Source organism: Schistocerca cancellata, chromosome 1 (assembly GCF_023864275.1).
Source record: "Schistocerca cancellata isolate TAMUIC-IGC-003103 chromosome 1, iqSchCanc2.1, whole genome shotgun sequence".
In the NCBI taxonomy this organism is placed as follows: Eukaryota; Metazoa; Arthropoda; class Insecta; order Orthoptera; family Acrididae; genus Schistocerca; species Schistocerca cancellata.
In genome coordinates, this window is record NC_064626.1 from 161,064,739 (window position 1) to 161,088,274 (window position 23,536).

At 42.4% G+C, this 23,536-nt stretch overlaps 1 protein-coding gene across 4 annotated transcripts in view; it reads left to right on the forward strand.

Moving 5' to 3' along the window:
* Window positions 1-23,536, forward strand: part of LOC126167666 (huntingtin-interacting protein 1) — a 537,667-nt gene that overhangs the window by 399,918 nt on the left and 114,213 nt on the right. For all 4 annotated transcript variants that reach the window (XR_007535451.1, XR_007535452.1, XR_007535453.1 and 1 more), the window contains exon 2: window positions 16,033-16,096. Coding sequence is in view for 1 of the 4 variants with exons in the window: in XM_049920493.1 (XP_049776450.1) it covers window positions 16,033-16,096 (64 nt within the window). In the remaining 3 variants the exon portion in view is untranslated. The remainder of the gene's footprint in view (window positions 1-16,032; window positions 16,097-23,536) is intronic.

A 23,536-nucleotide genomic window follows, 5' to 3' on the forward strand; every position in this document is an offset into this window, starting at 1 on the left:
GGCTTCTCCAAGCTCATCCAATGTGCGTGGTTTTTGTCGATAAACGACGTCCTTTAGTGTTCCCCACAGGTAAAAGTCCAGAGGAGTTAGGTCTGGGGAACGTGGTGGATACTCCACAGCGCCTCTACGGCCTATCCATCTTCCTGGTAGATTCTCGTCGAGATACGCCCTAACACGATTTTCTTAGTGGGCTGGGGCACCATCTTGTTGAAAGTAAACTCTTCCGTCTCCATGCAAGTCTCGGATGGCAGGTAAAATGGATGTCTGAAGCTTCTGAAGGTACACCTCACCGGTAGCTGTGCCGTCAAAGAATGGCCCAGTCAAGCCCCGGTAAGACAATCCACACCACACATTTACTCCTGGCAAATTCACGGCTTTGTCTACATGGACGTTCGGATTTTCGGCGGCCCAGTGGATGCAATTGTGGCGATTTACTGTACCATTGAGTTTGAACTGTGCCTCATCAGACCACACAATCATCTCTGCAAACTCTTCATCGTTGCGCAACATGTTAGTAAACCACTCGCAGTACTCCATTCTACGATCTGGGTCGGCCTTGTTCATTGCGTGTAGCAATCGTGGGATGTAGCACCTCCACTTTGCTGTCTTCAAAATTCGCCGAACACTTGAGCGGCTCACTCCAGTTTCACAGGCACACTGTCTCACAGACTTCAGTGGTGAGCGAGTGAATTGTTATAACACACGATGGGAGTTAGCTGGACTTGTTAATGTTACAGGTCGTCCAGATAGTTTTTGTGTACATCTTTAACTCAGCCTTCGGCTTCAAATGTGTCTCGAATGCGACGAATCGTTAAAAGTGTCGGTGGCTGTGTTTGATACTCATTTCGCCATTGCCGTTGAACCTCATTAATGTTTTCGTACTTAAAATACCACTTCAAAACTGACTTCCTTTCATCGAATGTAAGCTTTGCGCCAGCCATGTTTACTCGAGTAACTAGGTGCAACTAAGAACAAAACACTGACTCTCTGGCGACTGTCATCTGACAGAACAAAACAAAACAACACAATACAACGCTTGTGTGGTGTTTGTCGGAACTACAAACTATTACACTACCAAAGATGAGACAACTCCGTCAATTAGTTTGCCAGTTATGGACTTTAAACAATGGATATATTTTTTTGGACCCCTCTGTATATGTATCAGAGCTGTCATGACGTCAATGTTTGTATAGACCCACTTATAAAAAAACACCGCTTCTAGAATTTCGATAGAACATACTAAATCAAAATTAACTGCTGCGCGTTTAAAGATTACAGGGATTGACGTCCCGTTCTGTAGGCATAGGCTCAGCTCAGTTTCAACTCTGGTTTGGGCGCTGCGACGGAGGTAAACTCCAACCTCGTGCGAAACCGTCACCGATAGATGCGGTTAGACAGTCTAACTAGGGTTGACTTGAAATTTCCTCAACCCGAGTTAACCCGGTTTGGTAATCGATTGGACCCCTCTCTGGCTTGAGCGCTCTGTGTTGTCCCCATTTGGTCTTTACGGTAGTTTATCACTGCCTCCACCAGACATCTGTTGTATCGCAAAACGGCACCAAACCTAGTCTGGAAATATGTTCACGAAGTAACGTAGCAAGAAAGTACAATACTTCATTTCCTTTAAAAGTTTAAGGCTTTGTCTGCCATTTCTATGAAATCATAAAACAGGGAGGAAATTATACTAACAGTAGAGAAACGGTAAAAATATGAAATACCATTTTACTTTCCATTCCTAAATTTCTCTGTTTCTCACATTAAGCAAACGAAATATCTATAGCACATACTTTGGGATGTATTTTAAATCTTCCTATATTTTCGAGTACATACTACGTTAGTAACATACCTAAATTAAGCTTAACGCAAAGTTTGACATTATTGGATCTTCAGATTTCGGCGTACAAATATGGAATAGTCCATTAGTTTAAAGTTTGTCAAAGTTAAAAAAAATAATGGAACATGTCAAAGAAAACCGTATAAAACATAAGAACACAACAGAAAAACAAACGGAAAGTCATCGAGTAAAACAGAAGTAATATACGGCGTTCCCCAAGCAAGTGTTATAGGCCCTCTATTGTTCCTGATCTATATTAACGACATAGGAGACAGTCAGTAGCCGTCTTGTAAAGTCATCAGATGATCAAAACGACTTACAAAATGATTTAGATAAGATATCTCTATGGTGCGAAAACTGGCAATTGACCCCAATAAGGAAAAGTGTGAAGTTATTCACACGAGTACTAAAAGAAATCAGCTAAATTTCGATTACGCGATAAGTCACACAAATATGAAGGCTGTAAATTCAACTAAATACTTAGGGATTACAATTGCAAATAACCTAAATTGGAACAATCACATAGATAATATTGTGGGTAGAGCAAACCAAAGACTGCGATTCATTGGCAGAACACTTAGAAGGTGCAACAGGTCTGCTAAAGAAACTGCTTACACAACGCTTGTCCGCCCTATTTTGGAGTAGTGCTGTGCTGTGCGGTGTGGGATCCGCATCAGGTTGGACTGACGGATGACATCGAGAAAGTACAAAGAAGGGCAGCTCGTTTTGTATTATCGCGAAATAGGGGAGATAGTGTCACAGACATGATACGTGAATTGGAGTGGCAATCATTAAAAAAAAAAAGGCGTTTTTCGTTGCGACGGGATCTTCTCATGAAATTTCAGTCACCAGCTTTCTCCTCCGATTGAGAAAACTTCCTGTTGGCACCCACCCACATAGGGAGAAATGATCATCACGATAAAGAGAGCTCGTTTTTCCCGCGTGCCGTTCGAAAGTGGAACGGTAGAGAGACAGCTTGAAGGTGGTTCATTGAACCCTCTGCTAGGCACTTTATTGTGAATAGCAGAGTAATCACGTAGATGTAGATGTGTGGGATGGCAGGAGAAGGATGGGTGAGCGGGCGGTCTTTCTCGTTTCATTTGCGTCTTGAAAATTACAGGCTGTGCACCTATCAAAATATTGGCGCTCCATTACTGCAGGTTATTTGAATACTGTGACGTTAGTTCGGTAGCACAATAACGTTGCTAAAAAATCTAGCCTGTTGAGGTTCATGTTTATGATCGAGATTTATCTTTATGGTCGTAAAGCAGTGCATTAAAGTTTTGGTAATGTTCTCGTTGCAGTTTCACTGACTGCAACGTCCATCATCATCTTTAAAAGCCATCGCAAGCTGACGAACATCACTAGCATATTGCCTCATTTTATCTTTATTCTTCAGCCGTTTTGATGGGTTACGTGGCCTTTTTCTGGCATATCGTAAAAAGTTGACATTTATTCCCTCATCTTTCTGGCGTAACTGCTAAACTCTGTGCCCTTCGTCAAAACCACTGCTGCCTTCTCCTTTTTAAGATACGTAGACTCTGTAAGCACATACAATCATTCGTCCAAACACACCACTAATAAACTTCTGTTAAAATTTAATCATATGGTGACGTGGGAAGCAAATATAGACCTATGCACAAACTGATAATTAAGACTGTTTGTGGAGTTAATGGTAAGAGAAGAATTCTAATGATATTCAATTTGCTTATAATTCTGCTTTACAGGGACGCATTCAGTGTGGCAGTGTTAAGCAACAAAACAATCACCATTTACTGCCAGGTATCACTACTCCACCACATACCTTCGGAAATTCCAACGAGTAATATACATGTACTGTTAAATCTAATTTCAAACTTTTCCTGTCGAACAAGTGGGACCGTAACTAAGCGTATAGACTCTAGCTGAATATATTTGGTTTGTGAGAAGGCTTTCTGTTCTCGCTGTATCAGGCTAAACGGTTTGGTTAGATGCAATACCTTCAACTGTTAAATAACTCTTCAGAAGTTGGTTTATTATTTTTAAGTACTTCCCATTGCATATAGTTTCGAATTTCTAATAAGAACTCCCTCTAGAATGAATTAACGGCAGTGTTTGTGCCAGTATTGAGATAGTTCACTTTTAATACGCAGCGGATTTGTTAATATTGCGGTCGCAGGTGTGATTATCATTGTCTCCTGCATGGAGAATGGCCTTCTGCCGCTGTGGGATGCTGTGAGATCTCTGATGATGATCCTCGATGGTCGATCTTCGTCGTTACTGCAAGTAGCGGCCGTCGGAAACCGTTTGAACCAATTTAATTGAAAATTGTTACTCATGTAATCCGTATCCAGCTCGTTATAAGATGCAAAACAAAGGTTTCAAATAATCCACAACATAGATCTACCAGTGTATGGGATTTCAGGCGAAAATCCACGAATATTGGCCAAAGAAAGAGTACACGCCCGCCTGAATTTGTTTGCCAGCGTACTCGTTTATTTGGATATTTACCAAGCCGAAACTTCGTGCTGTGCCCTTACAGTTGGTAATAACCATCTTTTACTTTCGACCAGAAGCTCTAATGTGCACGTAACGTTTTTATCCTGTACACCTCCTTCACAGTCCAGATAGTACGCACGATGTTCTTTTGGTGATAAAATTATTAGTTCTTGACATCTGCTGTTCCTCTTCACCCCTTTCAACTGTACGTGTCAAACAACTACGAAACGTCACTAAGCTTCAAAAATATCCTGGTCAGCATTAATATTTCCACAATATCTTCAACTTATCTCTTCTTGATCTTGAAGCTTTACTATTAAAATACTTCTGTCCACACTTAAATCTCTCATCCTTGTAGTCTGGCTCCTTTTAGTCATTCAGTGTCCTTTAAATAAAGTGTAGCTCGTTATAAAGTTTATCATATTGTTCTTATACACCGCCATTACGCGCCGACACCACGGCAATTTTCAGCCCTCGACAATAACTCTCGTATCAGATAACTTTTTACTATATTACCAGGCACTTGGTTTAACGTTCCAATTTACAAATCTCAGTTCCTATCGCTGCTCCGCTATGTTACTTTCTTACCGTCTTCCACAAAACTGTGAGCACTAGTACACTTCCATTCCAATTTACTCTGCACTTTCAATTGGTTCCGTCATCTACTTTCGCTTAAAACGCAGATTAAATACAATCTTTACTGGGCAGAGCATGAGAAAATTAACAGTAATTATTTCATTATAGGAATTACTATAACTTGAAACTTTTCAAAACCAGTTTTTTTGCGCCACAATGGACTAGATATTTTCTGTATTTCTTCTTCGAATAAAGCCATATTATTCAAATACTAGCACCACAAAACTCAACATGTCAATATAATGCATTGACGTTTGTCGGTCCACTATGGAGTTAACAAACTATGGTCGGAACTTTAATGGTTCAAATGGCTCTGAGCACTATGGGACTTAACAGCTGAGGTCATCAGTCCCCTAGAACTTAGAACTACTTAAACCTAACTAACGTAAGGACATCACACACATCCATGCCCGAGGCAGGATTCGAACCTGCGACCGTAAGGGTCGCGCGGTTCCAGACTGAAGCGCCTAGAACCGCTCGGCCACTTTGGCCGGCGGAGCTCTAATACAATGCATTGATAATGGGAGTAAGAAAAGTGTTTCTGTCGACTGCGCGAAAATGCGAAAGATTGGGAGGAAACATCTCGCTTTGGATACGGTTCTGACATTCCGATACCGTTTTCAACAGTACGAACACCACACCAAAAAGGAAAAAAGGTAGTATGATGGAGAAACGTCCAGACAACATTCTTCCAGCAGTTTTTCTGGTGTTGGTACTGTCCTACGGTAAACGCCGCCAACAAACATCCTCTCTGAGTTTCTGCTGTTACCCACTAGGCGTCTTTTGTATGTTGTAAATCAGGCTAGGAGAACCACTGCCCGTTCCTCTAGCAAAAGCTGTACGTTTGTAGGAAGGGGGAGCGAAGGGGGTGGCCGGGAAAGGCGGTCGCTGTTTTGAAACTTGCTGGCGTATCAAATTTTGTGACCCATCTCGTTAGCAGCTCTTGTAGTGTCTGGAGTGAACACTATAGCGTCCGTGACATTAATGTTTACGCGGTAACGCACCCACAATGACATTCCTTTCTTACACGTTTTGGGAGTACTTCCATTTTATATTCACTCATCTTCAGCTGTGTGTGTTTATATACGCATCACGAACATTGCTTCTTTAGTTACGTTTTACGGTAACTGTTAAAAGCTAACGTTGCAAAATTCTGCCCGTAGACCGGATACGGCTCACGGGCCGCCGATTGCTATCCGTGTTGAAAATAGTAATGCCCTTTTAGCAATCCATTTAGGGTCTCCAGAAGTAAATTTTAAATGTGTTAATTTCGTTCCATTAAGAAGGACGCGTTGAGTTGCGTGTGATAAGAGGTCCCGTTTCCACTCACAAACCTGGTTCGATGCATTGTAAACTCTTACATAGTTTAACATACCTCATTCTTCTGACATAGGTGTACGGTAACTTAGCACTCCTTTGTATGACCCACACCTACGTCTCCTTGCTCATACGCGTGGAGAACCACTGTCCGTTCCTCTTGCAATAGCTGTTCATTTGTATGGAGGGCGGCTGAAGAGGATGAGATTGGTGGGGGAAGGGGGGAAGGTAGGAGGTGGAAGGGCTCGGCTCTGGTGCTATCTTGTAGCTTGTATCGTGCCACTGAAATATGAAAAGATGTTTATTTCTTGTGTCAAGAATAAATATTTCGCTCTGAAACAAAGGGTGCGCTGGTTTGAACGTACTGGCAGACTAAATTTATCGGAGTGCGACTGTATCACGGAACGCAGATAGTGCTCTCACCGAACGAGCTGCCCAGGCGCTATTCACGACCGGCACTTGTAGATTCAAATCTGTCCGCATCTTTCCTACTCAGCAAACTTCGTGGAACCTCATCTCGTACGTTACTGGACTGGCACTCTCGCAAGAAAAGCTAAATTGGAGAAATGACTTCCGCACCTAGACGGCTGTTTATATGATGAGCTTTGTATATTTACGTAATTTTTGAGTTAGTCAGTTTGATGCGTGTTAGTTCTGGACATTAATGGAGTACCACCTCACGTCCACATGACCACACTACGTTCGTCGGATTGCCCAATAATGAACGGTAAAAGTTAGGCTATAGTAGGGTGAACAAATTATTTTCGGTGAAAACCGGGACACACTCACCCGGGTGCCAATGGACACCTCATTCCACATGTACCCAGGTTTCTTAATTTTAAACATGAATGTTTTGTTGATACATTTTGTTAACCCGATTATTATAACTAATAAGGATACAAAAGATTGGTATAATCTAGATATCTGTATAATTAATGACATTTAATAAACGTATACAGTAACAAAGAAATGTATTACGATTTTACAAAATTTTACAGCCATTCAACTTTTAATTAATTAATATTAACGTGAGCTTAAAATCACTGAGCACTTGTAGATGGAATTGACTGTCCTTGTAGAAAAGGGTATTTTTCACTGCCTCCAGCCTTCTTGATCATGTCTTTGTTCTTTGAGACACAATGATAAAACTCGGCACAATCCATTTTGTAGTTGTACAGGATCTGCAGGATTGCTTCAAGAGAGTCCACCTCCATTCTGTTTCTTTCATCAGTCCACTGGATATTCATGAACGAAAATATTCTTTCCACATTGGCATTATGGGCTGGGATGCAAATAAATACTTTGCAATTATTACCAACGCAGAGTAATGCTGAAATCAGTCACAGCTTTTAAAAAAACTCACCCACTTCTCATGACATTCCAATGGTGTTTTCTTTTATCATCATTCCACTTGTGAAGACTTTCTTCAACAAAATTTGTCAGTATGCCGAACTGATCAAAGAGAATGGAATCGTCGATTTTAATCTCTTTACCCTTCAAATAAGAAACTGTCTCTTCAACACTTTCCCATTTTGGCACTCTCTTCAGTAACATCCAATCAAACACCGGCGATGAGGGTAAATATGAGGCGCTCCACTTGCTGAGATATTCTATACAAGTGTCATAAAACTTGTTAACTTCTTCTCTAAAACTCCTTTCCGCTGTTTCTGACACTTCTGCTCTTTTAAGGACAGATTTAACATTAAAAGAAATGAACTGCTGTTCTCTCCTCTTTCAACAGATTCCAGAGTATTTTTCAAAACATCATTTACCTCTATTACACTTTTCGTGCTTCCCTCAATTTCATTTATCCCATGCTGCAAAGTGCTAAGCTGACTGTGAATGAACCATACGTAGGCTTCACTTGAAGGGTTACTGAAAAACTGAACCAATATTTTGGGGGCTTTGTCTTCATTTAGGAAAAAATCTTTTAACGGTTCAAACAGGCGGATTACTCTTTCAACTGCTGGAAACAGTGATAACCAGCGAGTTTTCGAGTGACACATTACATTCATATATTCAGTTCCCACATAATCACAGAACTCCTTAAGCCTCTCTGTTCTAACAGCATATACGTAAAAGTGTGAGTATACCTTCATGACGATAGTTTCAACATCACAGCTTAAACTGTCAGCAGATGTCTGCACGCTATTGTGTAAAACGTGTGAAGGGTACCCTATGCCTTCAACGTTCTCATGCAATGTTGCCTTTAATTTGAGAAATACGTTGTATTTGCCTTGTCTTTTTAAACCACCAAAGTTTGTGTTGTCTCCACAAAATGCCACACTTTTTTTTCCCTCAAGATCAAACATTTCGATAGTATTCATACAAAATCTTGAAATTTCGTCAGATGTTTCATTAGGTAGGGAACTCACCTTCAAAAGTTTGGTCTGAATTCCCTGATTAATATCGAAAAACTGAACAACAAACGGAAATATTTTAGTGGCCTTATGATTGCTGGCATCAGCGGATATCCGGTAGAAAGAAGACTTTTTGATGTATTCAAGGCTTTCCTTTACACTCTGGGGAGCAATAACTCCTTTCACTAAGGCTGGCACTTTAGTTCTTGCTGAACTAAACTTTTTTGCAATGAAGAATCATCAAACATAATGCTATTAAGCTTATTAGTACAATCACTAGATCTATAAGTTTGGTGATGTTTTACCGTGTGGTAGGCTAGTGTAAGCTCGGCTGCTCTCGTCTCTTCACTTGACTAATGTTTCACAAAATAATTTTGTAGAGTTTTACTGCAGCTCGGTGCACTGTATCTGTTAATGTGTTTCTTTGACCTGATGTGATCAATTATGTCGGAACGTCCACCATGACTTATACTAATAAAGCAGTTACATACGGAACACTCTGCTTCGTAATCAAAACGACCTTTCTTAATGAAATTCCATTCCTTGGAATAGCAGTCATTGAACTTGCAAGCATGTTTCGGCATTGCGTTTCACAGTACTGCAGCAATAATACCACTAATGAGAAAAAGCTATTGCAGTTTGTGTGACAAAACATCAACTACTACACTGTTCTGACAATGAGTGTGTGAGTAAGTGGCGCGACAGTCGGACGGTTTCATAGCTCTGTTACAATAATACAACTTACTACTTGTTGGCAAAAGTACCGCTCAAAGCAAATTATTGCCTGAGTGTATCAATACTGATACTGTGATTACTAGTATGGGACAATGGAGGTTTTAGACAAATAAGCTAAAATATATTAATTTCTTGTGTTGTATTTCCTTTAATATAGCGAAATCCCAAAAAATTTGAGAAAGTTTCACGAAATGTATTTAAAAACTGAATTCCGGGACTTTTGAGCGTCCCGAAACAAATTTTCGGGACACCGGAACACACGGATGAAAAGCGGGACAATCCCGGTTTTCCGGGACGTTTGGTCACCCTACCGCTATAGGGGCTGACCATCCTATAAACAAGTTTGAATGTAGTATCAGCATCACAAGGGCTGTAGAGTGAATTACAGATATTGCCGGGAACTGGAATATTTACTTGTTCGAGAATACATATCAACATAAACTGAATAATACGCACAAGGCAGTTCATTATTACCCCCTTTGCTTTGTTGTTTGCATTGTTTCTAATTGCTTCAATGAAAATAATTTCCCCTGTTGAATAACTTTCATTAAAAACAGTTTACAGGATGTCTATCTTCGTACGTAGGCGTATACAAAGTGTTTGCATTTTATTTTTTCATACATTGTAAAACTTAAATAATTTTTCGGTTTATGATATCTTTCGTGGGAGGGCATTTGTGCAAAAAATAGGAAGTCTTAGAGTAGTTTTCGCGTTATGGCGATTCTAAAAGAAGCCATGAATCAGAATTCATGGAATGTACGTTCATGTAGATTGTATAGGGCATTGTAGAAATCACAGTCGAGCGATGTCTGGTAGTGGTGATATCATTGTACACTTTCAGTCCGTACTTAGTTTTCTTCTTCAGCTTTCTAAGCTTCAACTAATGGTAAACGACAGTTTATTCCTGTTCCTAAGAGCCCACGATTTCAAGTGATTCACGCTATTTCATCCCTCCATTGACCATCGTTCGGTGTGGCTTGACACATTACTTCATTGGTAACACGTGCGTTGTACGGACAAATGTGTCCTGGTGTTCTCCACCGCAGCGTACAACCCCAGGCTGCCGGGAACATTTTCCTGTGCGGTGATTTAATCACAAGTATACGGGCGATTGACAGTAATTTTACTCATTGACTCATCCTTTGGTCTCCACCATTCACGAAGTTTTATGCTACCTCAATAACACAGGAACCTTTGTGTTAATCCTCTGGACACATTCACGTAGACATCCTGGCCAATGATTGCACTGCTACATTAGCTCTGGAAGCCTCAACAATAGACCTCTCGAGACAAATCCCAGAAGTTGACTTGCGGACACCTATCACATGCTATATCTTAAAAAATGGGGACAAAATTGGATGACCAATATATGTCCCAACGAACTCCAAACGATAAGCCTCCAACAGTGGAGAATGTCACTTCCAAACCCTCGGAGAGAAGCTGGGATTCCGTTGTCGCACCCATATTGGTCATACTTGAAACAAACACACACACACACACACACACACACACACACACACACACACACAGACACAGAGAGAGAGAGAGAGAGAGAGAGAGAGAGAGATAACAGGCACGACAACTCTTCAGTGTCACAGTTTGCGATTCAAGACACTCCGCCACATCGATAAAGCGTCTGCATCGCATTTCACGTACAGCGCAGATCGCGTCTTGGCGAATCATTGCTACATATCATAGTTGATGTGATGAAAGCAGCTTGCGTTTTTATGTTCCTTTGGGAAACTGTATATTAACAGTTAATTTAAAGCACTCATTTTAGTGGACTCTCGGGGTAGAATCGGGTAGATGACACTTCCTATTTATTTTCCCGCAGTCCTGATATAAATCCCCAGATTTTACCTCCCGAACTTGAAATCTCTGTGATGGTTGTCCATACTAGCCGGAAGACTTTGGATGATGTCTCCTATTTACGATATCCTCTTCTCGTATGGATGCAATAGGGGGAAGACTTGAAAGCGACATAAAGTGGAAGGAACATTAAACGAAATTAATTTCATGGAAGGCCAATGGGCGGGCTTTGGTTTATTTGAAGGATTCTAGGAACGTGTGGTTCATCTACAAAGAATACTGCATACAGGACACTTAAATAACCCATTCTTGAGCTCTGCTAGAGTGTTTGGGTTTCCCGGACCCGATTACAGCTAGACATTGAAGCATTTAAGACGCTTTCTAGTGGATTTGTAAGCGGCAGGTTCAATCGACATGCGAGTATTACTCAAACGGGAATCCGTGGAGGAAAGAAGACGCTCTCTCAGCTCGCCACATTTCCGTGCCCGCCACATCGTCTGTTTTTTTTTTTTTTTTTTTTCAGTTAAGGCAGGGTTCGCACAGAAGCATACAAAAAGCGACACGACACGCTGCGGTGGATGATAATGAATGGCGTTTCTGAGGGACTCAGCAATGTCAGTGTTCGTCTCTTTGTCCTCATTTTCGATGCGCCAATACAAGCGTTTTGCGAGTAATATTGAACGTGACCGCGAAACACAGTTGCGGAAGTTTAGAGAACTGGCGTTTGCAACAGACTGCAGAACTATCCTACCGCCACCAACGTACTTTGCGCATAAGGACCGTGAAGACAAAGCCAGAGAAATTACAACTTGTACGAAAGGCTATAGACAGTCGTTCATGACTCGCTCTATTTATAAGTGGTACAGGAAAGGGAATGACTGATAGTAGTGGTACAAGGAACTCACATGGTTGCTTGCGGAGTACGTTTGTAGATGTAGAAAGAAATGTAGTTGCAGGATGCCACTTCAACCTCAGCCCTTATTCTGGAGCACCATCTGGCCTCACACTTCCTTCCTCTCGCTGCTCTTCGTTTAACGGTACCGTCCGTTCACTGTTATCTGTAAGTCATTTCTGGACCTAACTCTACCCGTTTTACTCGGAAAACCCTTCTAAAGGCTCATTGAGAATAGGATAAAGGGACGAATACCACAGTGTTGAGTTCCTCAGTAACACCAATTATCGTCATCCACAGCAGTGTGTCTTATCGGTTGTTGCGTCCCATCAGTGGTAACCCCGGCTGGCTGGGAAGAACCAGCCGATTTGACGGGCAGGGAAGTGTGGCGGGCGCAGTGGAAACAGCAGCAGCCGCTAATGGAGAAGATCCAGTTAACGTTAAGCAGAGTGGCGCAGTTAAGCTTTTACGCTCGTCGCTGACCTAGGAGGCCACGGCGCGGCTCTTGCACTTAATTACGTCTCGCTGTTTCCGTCGCCCATAGGGTCTCCAGTAAGCCGGACCGTGGGCCGCGAGCGTTGGCTGCCCGCTGCGCAGCCTCACTGCCAAACCGGATAGTCCCCAGCTTTCTTCGTTTATAACCAGTAAACACTGTGGTCAGTGTAGCGCACCTTCTTGTAGCTTTCTGCGAAAAATATTTCGATCGTCAGCATCCGAAGTTGGCCTTCGCAGCGTACACCAGAGCGATGTAATCCGAACTTTGAACTGCTGTTCTGAGGCGCACAACATTGGGGATCGGGTCACTCGCCTTTAGTAACACCGTAGGGTTTTCAGAGTTCGCCTGCTGGGACATTTAATAAAACGGGGCTATACAGTGTTTTCAAGGCACTGGAGCAGGTACGAAAGCAACACAGCAGGAAGTTTCTCATCTGCTCAGACTGAGTTCCCTATAAGCCATACAAAAGATGTACTGATTAGGAATAATAATTCAGACTATACACGATTTCCTACAGAAGATCCAAAACCGAGACAAGGGCGTGGTTTTCTGCTGGTACCACGACACGTTGGGACGCAGGGAAACAACGCAGCGCAACGCAAGAATCATTCTAGTGATGGTGGTGTAATTCGGTGTGGCGTCCCCAGTGCACCGAAGACATCGTCTCAGTAACTCCAACTAACTGTAATACTATTAATTCTTATTCTAACTATTCTGCGCAATGCAGTTTAAAGGGTCACTTTTGCGAATCACCATCATTGTATCCCATTGCGACGCAGGAGTTTGAAATGTGGGTCAAAGGTACCTAGAAATTTCCACTGTAATAGTCACACTCGGGCTGGACGACGCTTCGAGCATCGTGTCGACACATGCGCAAAAAAAAAAAAAAAAAAGAGCCAGAGCTCTGAAGTTGGTGAGAGGTGTAAGGTGGGTTAATGGTGGCACATTTACGCCAAATCACACCACAGTTCTGCCAAAAACCACCGCAGACTTCAGCACGACGGGCAGGCCGTCACACCCCCTCTTACCCACATTTGACCGCAATGCCCAGCGTTGAAATCGTGCTGTTTTTTTTATGGTCGGCAAGGGAAACACACACACACACACACACACACACACACACACACACACAGAGAGAGAGAGAGAGAGAGAGAGAGAGAGAGAGAGAGAGAGAGAGAGAGGCGTTCAGTATCAATACAAAAAAGCCTCAGGAGCCGGCATGTGGGCATCAATGGAATCACCCCTTCCCTTGGAGCGTTGATTCACACGTACATCTTGCTTTGGAAAACGACTGTTTGCAGTATGTTGAGCACCAGTACGTTTTGACAACCTCTGACACAGCTGAGAACCCCGGCCGATGGAGTCGTTCTGGCACTGTGAGGTTACAATCGCATTGAACGCGACCACATCCTTTTGGAGTGTAGCGCGATCGCAGTTTTTGCTCTGGTATACAGGTTGGAATCACTGTGGACCGTTCAAACCCATTCGACGGATTTTGAACATGGATCCAAAGCAACAAAGGCTATTTATTCCGATTTGTTTCGCGCTTTGTTGTGGCGTCATAACGGGGAAATGCGACATTGACACATGCTTATTCACCCGGTGAATGAGCGAATAAAACGTCAAAGGGTACCTCGAAGAACCCTTCCCGCCTACATCTTCCCCGTCCGGTCTCCTGCATCCCCCCCCCCCCCCCATCCACCCCAGTTTCGGCCACATACTCGGTGCCACCCCACAGTGGGCACTTTAAAAATGTACCTGTACAGAGACAGCCAGTAATTGATGTTAAGGCATCTCTTCCGACACAATGCAACAGAGCGCGCGGTTGTGGATTCGTCATCGGCCTACCCTATTCTACGAAACAGTGATTGATAATCTGATCTGTCAGTGTGATAAAGGTCCTAACGTATTTGGAGATAACGTTTGAATGGAATCTTTCCATGTCCCGTTGTGGTGGGGATTCGGTTTTCATTTGACTGCCCTCATCTAATAATTTTAATCGTCTATGAGTCCCTTTAGGTTCGTAGTGGTGTATCAAAGTGAAAGGTAGAGATAACGTCTCTGAGAGTCGGAGGGGGATTGTCAGATTAATTTCTTATATCTCTGCTGTATTTATGTTATGTGAATACAGCGATTCACGTTGTAGAGATGAGGAACTGTTTTCTACAATTTCACATCTGGTGCTGGCTTAATTTTGATGAGATTTTTTTCTTTTACTATTGTTTGAACCTGCCATGTGAAATTCAAGTCTGTCTTGAAAGTAAGAAGAAACGTTCTCACTTTATCATGGACCCTGGCTGGCATCCCTCTCGGATGTTGTAGTAGTCATGTGGTACCCCTTTCCCCTCCCCATTTCTGTCCATGAATGTTTCGTTGCTGACATTTATTTGTTTAAATAAGTAGTAAATAAATGAATAAATATATTTACATAATTTGTAAATAAATACTTATTGGTGGTTTGTTTAATATGTAATACAGCTTGAATTTGTCGTAGAGTGTGAGTAAAGAAAAGTGCATTAATAATGGAACAAACTTCGACCTCGAGCTACATTTAACATAAGTCTGTTACAACCACTTTTATTTCGTATTTACTGTCGTTGTCTTCAGCAACTCACAACCAAGTTTCATCTCTGGACGTAACTGAGATCATGGGCTATGCAACAAATCAGTCAGTAGTTGCAGCCAGGATTGTGATGAGAGGAGGTGGACGACACTATCAGCCTCCACCTCAAAAGTTGTAAGGCAACTCCAGAAAAAAACCTACGTCTGGTTGGCTGGATGTGTTTGGTGCGGTGCGTTGTGAACATAAAATGGTTGCATTCTAATATCTAGGTTTTTCAATAGCCTTGGAGCAGTAAAACCGTAAGCGTGGGATGGTTGTTGATTAGTGACGTTTGTATCTGATCCCTGACGATATTGAGCCTGCTGTTTTTAACTGCTACCACCTGAAGGACACGTGTCTCATAGAAGACATTAACGGGATGATTTAGTAGTTATACTTATTCACACCCTACAAAGAAATGTGACCTCGTCAGTTTGCAACTTTCAGCGATACACTCAGTGGTATGGGCCTGCCCCGTCGTCGTCGAGTAGTCTTAGCAGCTTGTTCTATCTTCACTTAAGCCACCTGTTCCTCTGTTGTCCTACAACTCAATTCATAATTGATAATATGTTTAACTAATTTGCCTTTCCCCATTCTGTTTTGTTGTTTCCATATAATTTATCTTTGCTCTTGTACATCTGTATAAAGCGTATATATTCATCTCTTACAATATTGTTTCGTATTTGATCTCTGAGGGTTACCCTTCTTAAGTCAGATTATAAATTTTGTCTATTCTTTTATAGTGACAGTTAAATAACGATGTTATACTTGTCTCTTGTGATAAATTTCCATAGTCTTATGGCCAGAATTTTGGTAACTTTGATTGTTCTCCTCATTTATACATCTGAAGACGATCTGTTCTCTTTGTTACAGGCCATCAGCATCAGCAAGGCTATCAACAATATGGAAACTCCAGTGAAGCAGAAACATGTGAGAAGTATCCTTTTTTACGATAGAATTTTTACTGGCGTTACCACAGTGCCATGGATAGAAAATAGATTTTTCCCGTGTCTTGCTAGAAAGGTAACTTCCATAAGTATGCTGAAGCTATGCGATAAATTTCCGTTAGGTACCAGTTGTTGCCGGCCAGTTGATGTGAAGTGACTGCCGTGGCTTGTATGTCAGTATCACTGCTTATTTTTGTGGTATTTTCTCATTTGGTCTCGTGAAAAATCAGAGATATTCACCAGGAATAAGGTCAGGAACTTCAATGTTAGTAGCCAGCGAAGTCAACAGCTAACAATAGATGCAGTTACTTGTGCATTCATGTGAAGAAGAGGATCTGCATAGTTGTTCCTGCTTGTGCAGCAATTTCACAGACTCATTTGCAGGTATCCATACAATTTACAATATGATAAGAAAAAGATCAGTTGGATTTATAACACATTCAAATATTTATTAATACTTCAGCCGCATATGCATTTCTTCACTTCTTTCTTCTTTCGCTTGTTCCTTTTTTCCCACAGGGACGCAGGGTCGGCATGGTTAATCGGATTTGGCAATGTTAGATTAAGGGGTGACTGGATGCCCTTCCTGCCACCACCCTGTACAACCCCCCCCCCCCCCCCCCCCCCCCGCGACGGAAATAGTGTACCCCAACTGTCTGCGTCGAGTGTAATCCATGGAATAATGCGAAAGTGGTCAGTTGTCTGCGAGCCGTGTAACTGAGGCGGGACATGGGGACCAGCCCGGTATTCACCTAGGGGATGTGGAAAACCGCCTAAAACCCACATCCAGGCTGGCCGACACACCGACCGTCGCCGTTAGTCAGCCGGGCGGATGCGATCCTGGGCCGGCGCGCCTACCCCAGTCCACGAAGCAGTGCATTAGCGTTCTCGGCTAACGTGGCGGGTTATTTAATTTTTAATTAAAATTGTAGAAAACTATTCAAGCAAATATCAGTGTATAGACTTAATACTCATACACTGAAATGACAAAAGTCGTGTCGGACCTACATTGCTTCGGCGTAGTGCAGCAACCCTACGTGGAACGGATTGAACAACTCGTTGGAAGTCCCTGCAGAAATATTGAGCCATGCTACCTTTATAGCCGTCCATAATTTCGAAAGTGTTACCGGTGCAGGATTTTTTCACGAACTGACTTCTCGATTATGTCCCATAAATGTACGATGGGATTCGATATGAGTGGTCAGATCATTCACTCGAAGTGTCGAGAATGTTCTTCAAACCAGTCAGGAACAATTGTGGCCCAGTGAGATGGCCCACGTCACCCATAAAAATTCCATCTCTGTTTGGGAACTAGAAGCTTTTGAATGGCTGCAGATGGTCTCCAAGTAGCTGAACATAACCATTTCCAGTCAATGATCGGTTCACTTGGACCAGAGGACCTCGCATCGTTATGGAGCCACCACCAGTTTGCACAGTGCCTTGTTGACAGCTTGGGTCCACGGCTTCGTGGGGTCTGCTCCACTCTCTAACCCTACCACCAGCTCTTGCCAATCGCAATAGGGACTCGTGTGACCAGGCCAGGGTTTTCCCGTCGCCTAGGATTCAAACGATATGGTCACGAGCCCAGGGGAGCCGCTGCAGGCAGTGTCGTGCACAGCATCATAGGCACTCGGGTCGGTCGTCTAGTGGCATAGCCCATTGACGCCGAATTTTGCCGCACTGTACGTTCGACGCACGTCTGGCAGTGATGTCTGCGTTTATTTCAGGCAGTGTTGATTGTCTGTTTTCATTGGCAATTCTACGCAAACGCCGCAGCTCTCGATCGTTAATTGAAGACCATCGGCCATAGCGTTGTCCTTGGTGAGAGATGATGCCTGAAATTTTGTTTTCTTGGCACACTCCTTACGCTGTGGATCTCGGAATACTGAATTTCCTAATAATTTCAGAAATGGCGTGTGCCATGCTTCTAGCTCCAACTGCCATTCCGCGTTCAAAGCTCGGCAATTCTCGTCGTGCGGCTACAATCACGTTGGAAACCTATTCACATGCAGCATCAGCACGCAAATGACAGCTCCGCCAATGCGCTGCTCTTTTATACCTCGTGTACCCGAAACAACCGTCATCTATATGTATTCATATCGCTATCCCATGTCTTTCGTTACCTTAGTGTACATTACCACAATACATTACTAGTACTGTAAAATTGACACTGCATCTCAAAGTCTTGTTCATTGCACGTACAACAATCATTACCGTGTCAGAATGGATTTTTTACTTAGTAGCAGGATGAGTGAGGTGTAAAAGCCTGAGTAACACAGACCAAATTGAAGAGTTCCAAGATAATATTATTGCCTGAGTAACAGTACATTGAGAGTCATACTCTGTGGTAGGTGATAGTTCCCATCAAGAGCACTCATGCAGTAGTTTCTCGGGGAAACGGGTGGGGGGGGGGGGGGCGCAAGACCTGAGACAATGGGCGCACTTGCTTCCCATTGTATAAGGACGTAGCCAAAGAGGGGTCGTGGAGGTCCGGACCCTCACCTTCCTTCACCGAAATGAAATTCCTGGAGTCACTCCAAAAGAAATGCACACTGTTTTTGTATAGAAATACAGTTTTCATTCTGCATGTGCGAAAGTTTTACAGTGTGTATATACATCCTTGCCGCTTGTTTTCAAACTTAGTTCAGCCTGTTCCCGTGAGTGGCGCCGTCACAGCATGTCTTCCAGATGGCTGCTACACTTGACGTTCGTCAAAAGCAACGTGTTGTCATAGAATTTCTGTGCTGTGAAAGCGAGACAGTGGGAAACATCCACAAGAGTTGAAAAAGGTGTATGGAGATGCTGCTGTCGATCGCGGTACAGTTAGTCGGTGGGCAAGCGGGTTACGTGATGAAAGCGGGCACGGCAACATTGAGGATTGTCCTGGCAGCGGCAGGCCTCGTACTGCACGCACTCCAGATAATGTGCAGAGAGTAACGAATTGCTGACACACGCATCACAGTGAACGAATTGTTACTCTACGTTGGAATAGGGGAAGGAAGTGTTTGCAGAATATTGAAAGTGTTGGCGTTAAAAAAGGTTTGTGTCAGGTGGGTTCCCAGGATGTTGACAGTGGCTCGCAAAGAAACAAGAAAAACGGTATGCAGCGAACTTTTGGAACATGTGACTATCATCTCTTTGGGAAACTGGAAGACTCTCTTCGTGGAACAAGGTTTGAAGAGGATGACTCCCTTGTGCACACTGCCAAACAGTGGCTCCAACAGGTTGGTCCAGAATTTTACCATGTGGGTATACAGGCGCTGGTTCCAAGATGGCGTAAGGCAGTTGAGAGGGGTGGAAATTATGTGAAGAAATGAAAATATTGTTCCTAAAGGATGAATCTACAAACTGTAAAACTTTCAAACATGTAGAATAAAAGATGGATTTTAAATAAAATAGTGTGCATTTCTTTTGGAGTGACCCTCGTACATACGACCTAGCTGCCTTGTACTGAAACTATTAAACTAAAAGATATCTTGATTTTCTATCATACGATGAAAAAGGAATACGTAATATCGATACTCAACAAGGCGAACGATAGATATAAACTATCTCTCTGTCGATAGAACTACACGCTAACGCCCATCCCAGCCAAGACCAACTACTGTACTTTGTTGGCCTTTCTTTAGCTGATTGTTGGGTTTTATTAATCATTCAGTTTGCACTTGCAGTTGAATTTAATTAAGTACCATAGTTTCTGTGTTGTATGCTGTTCTGACAGCTTCTAATTGTGGATAAGTTTGTAGCAGGAAAGAAGCAGTAGACCGATCTTGATTCGTCCGTCCACTAGCTACAAACTTATCCATAATTAGAAACTGTCACACAGTGACAAATCTAAAGTGTTCAGTGAGAACTATTTACGTGTGCAACAACAAGGATGCAGTGGGAATGCATTTGCATCTGTTGGACGAATGTTATGAAAACAAACCCTCGAAACCGACGTTTCACGTAAGTCACATGCAACGATATAATTATGTATTATTTATATTTTAGGACAATTAATCTAAAAAAACACACCACATGTCATAAAGAAAGCATGTAAACCGTCTGAGGATGAATCACAACGATCGAAACCGGTAACGATATCCTTTGAATAAAGGAACTGAAAGTAAATTTGTGGCTAGTTGCTGTCCTAACACCACCAACATTTAATATTGTTTCACAGGATGTTTGACACACACCACTTACGAACCTGTAATTATTCCAGTTGGTTGTGAAATAACTTGAGATTGCTGCGGTGATAACGGCCTGCCTCGCAACAGCGAAAAGAGTCATCTGGGCAGGGAAGAACTGAAGCATTGTGGATATTATTGGTATTCTCGCATAACACGCCTTAAGAGACTCGCCCAGATAAATATTCTCTTCAGTATATGTCATGGCCCTGTGTATTAAAATATCAAGATGTTAATCAATAATAGTATGTATTACTTAAACTCAGAAGGAGCGACACCCAATAGAGAGATTCGTACATAAATAACAGTACCTCAAGGATTCAGTTCCACAAGTTACTTCCGTGGGCCATAAAAAAAGAAACTTGGTGGATGTGTGTGTTTTTAATCTTTTTTTATAAGACTTCTAGTCTCTTAGATACAACCTTGGCACAGGTTCATCAATGATGTCTTTGTAGTTTGGACGTTTGGTGGATGATGACTTTTCCGAATGGCCAGCTTCTTTCCCAAATTACCGTATCCACCTCCGCCTTCCTCATTTTGAAATAGTTTGTTGGCTTCCCACCCACACTTGTGCTGAATCAGAGTATATTTTAAGAAACAATATATCCACTACAACTGCTACCAACCCTTCCCTAGTCAGGTGCTTACTTCTCTTCAGGTAAGTTATCCATGGTAAAAGAACCGGTTCTTAACGTTGATCCTTCAACAAATAACTTCTCTCAGGTCTTCCTATTCAACTGCTATTCCAGTGACACAATCTAAAAACAAATTTCCCAGGCTGCCTTCTTCCCGTTGCCACTGAAGTATCTACTTCCAAACGATAACAAAGCATGTTCTCATGACCTAATACCATCCTTCCTGGCATTCGACATATGATGTTGCAAGGGAATGGAGGTGGAAAAAGAAGTGATTTGTCAGTAAGTTATAAACTTGAATCCGACGTCCTCTATCCTAAGAAGCCCAAAACATTAGGTTCACTGCATTCATATATCCGTTGTTCACCGCGATGATACTTACCCGCGATGTCACTTTGACATGCCCATGCCCAGTTTCGGCCGTGTTGGGTGCTTTGAGTTTGTGGAGAGTTCTTTCATCGAAAATTCCAGCTTGCGTTGTTTCAGAGTGTACTAATGTATCCGATCGAAATCTTAAGTTTAAAGGAATCATACTTTATACATAAGTGGAGGCGTTCAAGCAATATTTTCTTTTGTTTACATCAATTATGGTGCGCTGTTTACTTTTATGGTAGTGGTTTTATTTCTGTCTTTTGATTTTGGCCTTGCCTTAACTTTACTCAAGACTCCATTTTTTCTCTTCTTTCCTGTGTTTCTCATTGACTTTCAAATCGCAAGTACTAGGACATCCGAGCGCACTGTATCAACGATGACGCCTCCGGAAAACAGACGGCTACGGCTACATAACGGCTCTGATTGCTGGGGGTAGGCTCTCATTCATGCCTTTCATTCCTCCCGTCGACAATTATGCATTGTTCACATTTCCTCTCCCACAAGAAAAGATTCTTGCTAGAACAGTCGGAGACAGTGGTCATGTATGTTGAGCTTTCGTGGGTATGACTGTATGAATGTTTATCTGTGCTTTGCTTCTTTTTCCGAAGAAGGTTTTGCCGAAGAACTTTATAGTAATTCCCTTATGAAGTTTGTTGTAAATGACCCACTACACATCCGTATGAACAATGATGACCATAATTAAAGCACCAGAAGAAAAGAAATGACATTCACTATGCCACATTAAGGTTGTACATAGCACAGACAGAGGTAAACTACATTGAGACTAATGCACTGACAATCTAATGAAACAAGAACTCTGCTCTGCATGGAAGTATACCAGTATGCAGTTCTATTTGACATTTCAGTGACATGCAAAAGATAAGATTGCAGGCCTCGCTTCTATCCTTATTGCACACGTTTATGGGTTAGCAAAGACCACGTAGGTAATAGTTATGGTTTTTTTTCCCCATACAAGCATTGCTTTCGGAGTTCCAGCTTCATTTGTTATCGTTGCAGATATAGTAAAAGAGGAATAAAATGCGCTACGAAAGCATCCTTTTCACATCACATCCGTTTCTTCGTGGCTTTTCGAAATATATCAACGGAAAAAAGTTACATTAATGAGGCCAAATGTGTCGTATTAAAAGAGGAAATACGCATTCAACAACAGAAAAACATTCGAAATTGCCTTCCTTACATTCTGTTATTCATGTATACTCTGTAATTTTTAGCATTTAAAACAGCTGCTGCGTGCACACAACAGAAATAATGAGCAAGAAGCAATCACAAACATTAGTCTGCAAATGTTTTGGGCTATTTAAGACGGCGTCAGGCCCTGCCCACTCTGGCTTCATAACAACGTACAGTGAAAGGTTATAGCGCCATCCCCCACCTCTCTTTTTTTTCTCCATGTGTAAGAGCGAAAACTTTCCGTACTCAAGCCTGAATTGATGTCATGCGTCCCCAATACCCTTTCCACACCACCCCTACCGTCATACGTTGTCGCTCCCCCTCTCACATTCACAACATTTTTGTTAGTTGAAATGCAATAATTTTTGTTTCGATCGCAATTAGGCATTGAAATAATTTCAGTGGCGATAAGTGGAAATTTCTGCTGGACTGGGAGTCGAACCCAGATTTCCTACTTCTCGCTAATAGTCGCCTTGACTGCCTAGGCAATCTGTACATAACGACTGTCTGATTCAAATTCCCGTTTTGTCGCACACTACTGACACAGTGCCCTCGGTCCGTCATAGCAGTTGCTCGCCAGCATTTGCCTTAGTCCGGCAAGAGTTCAGGAGTGTGTGAATTTGCAATGAAAAGGCGTTCTGGCTGTCAGGCGATGCTCGAAAGAACAGGCACCATAGGTATGTATGGCTTGACGGTCATAAGATCTCATGAGTGCGAATACACACTCTCCCCCGAGCTCTTGTGGGGCTCCAGTCAGCAATGAGTACGATCGAGGCGCCATGTCTGTAGTGTGCGACAAGATAGGAATTTGGTTCAGACAGGAGTCGCGTCCAGATAGTAAAGGCGATCAAAGTGACTTTGGTGAGAAGCGGGAAATCGGGGTTCAAGTAACTGTCCAGCACAAATTTTCGCTTGTCCCACTGAAATTATTTCCATGCCCAATTGTAACCAAGTCAGAAATTATTTCATTTATTACATACGGTATACGAGTATACACGGCTGCAGGATCATGATAGGTGTCTGTTGTTTTGGGCATGTCCAGAAGAACAGACACCACACA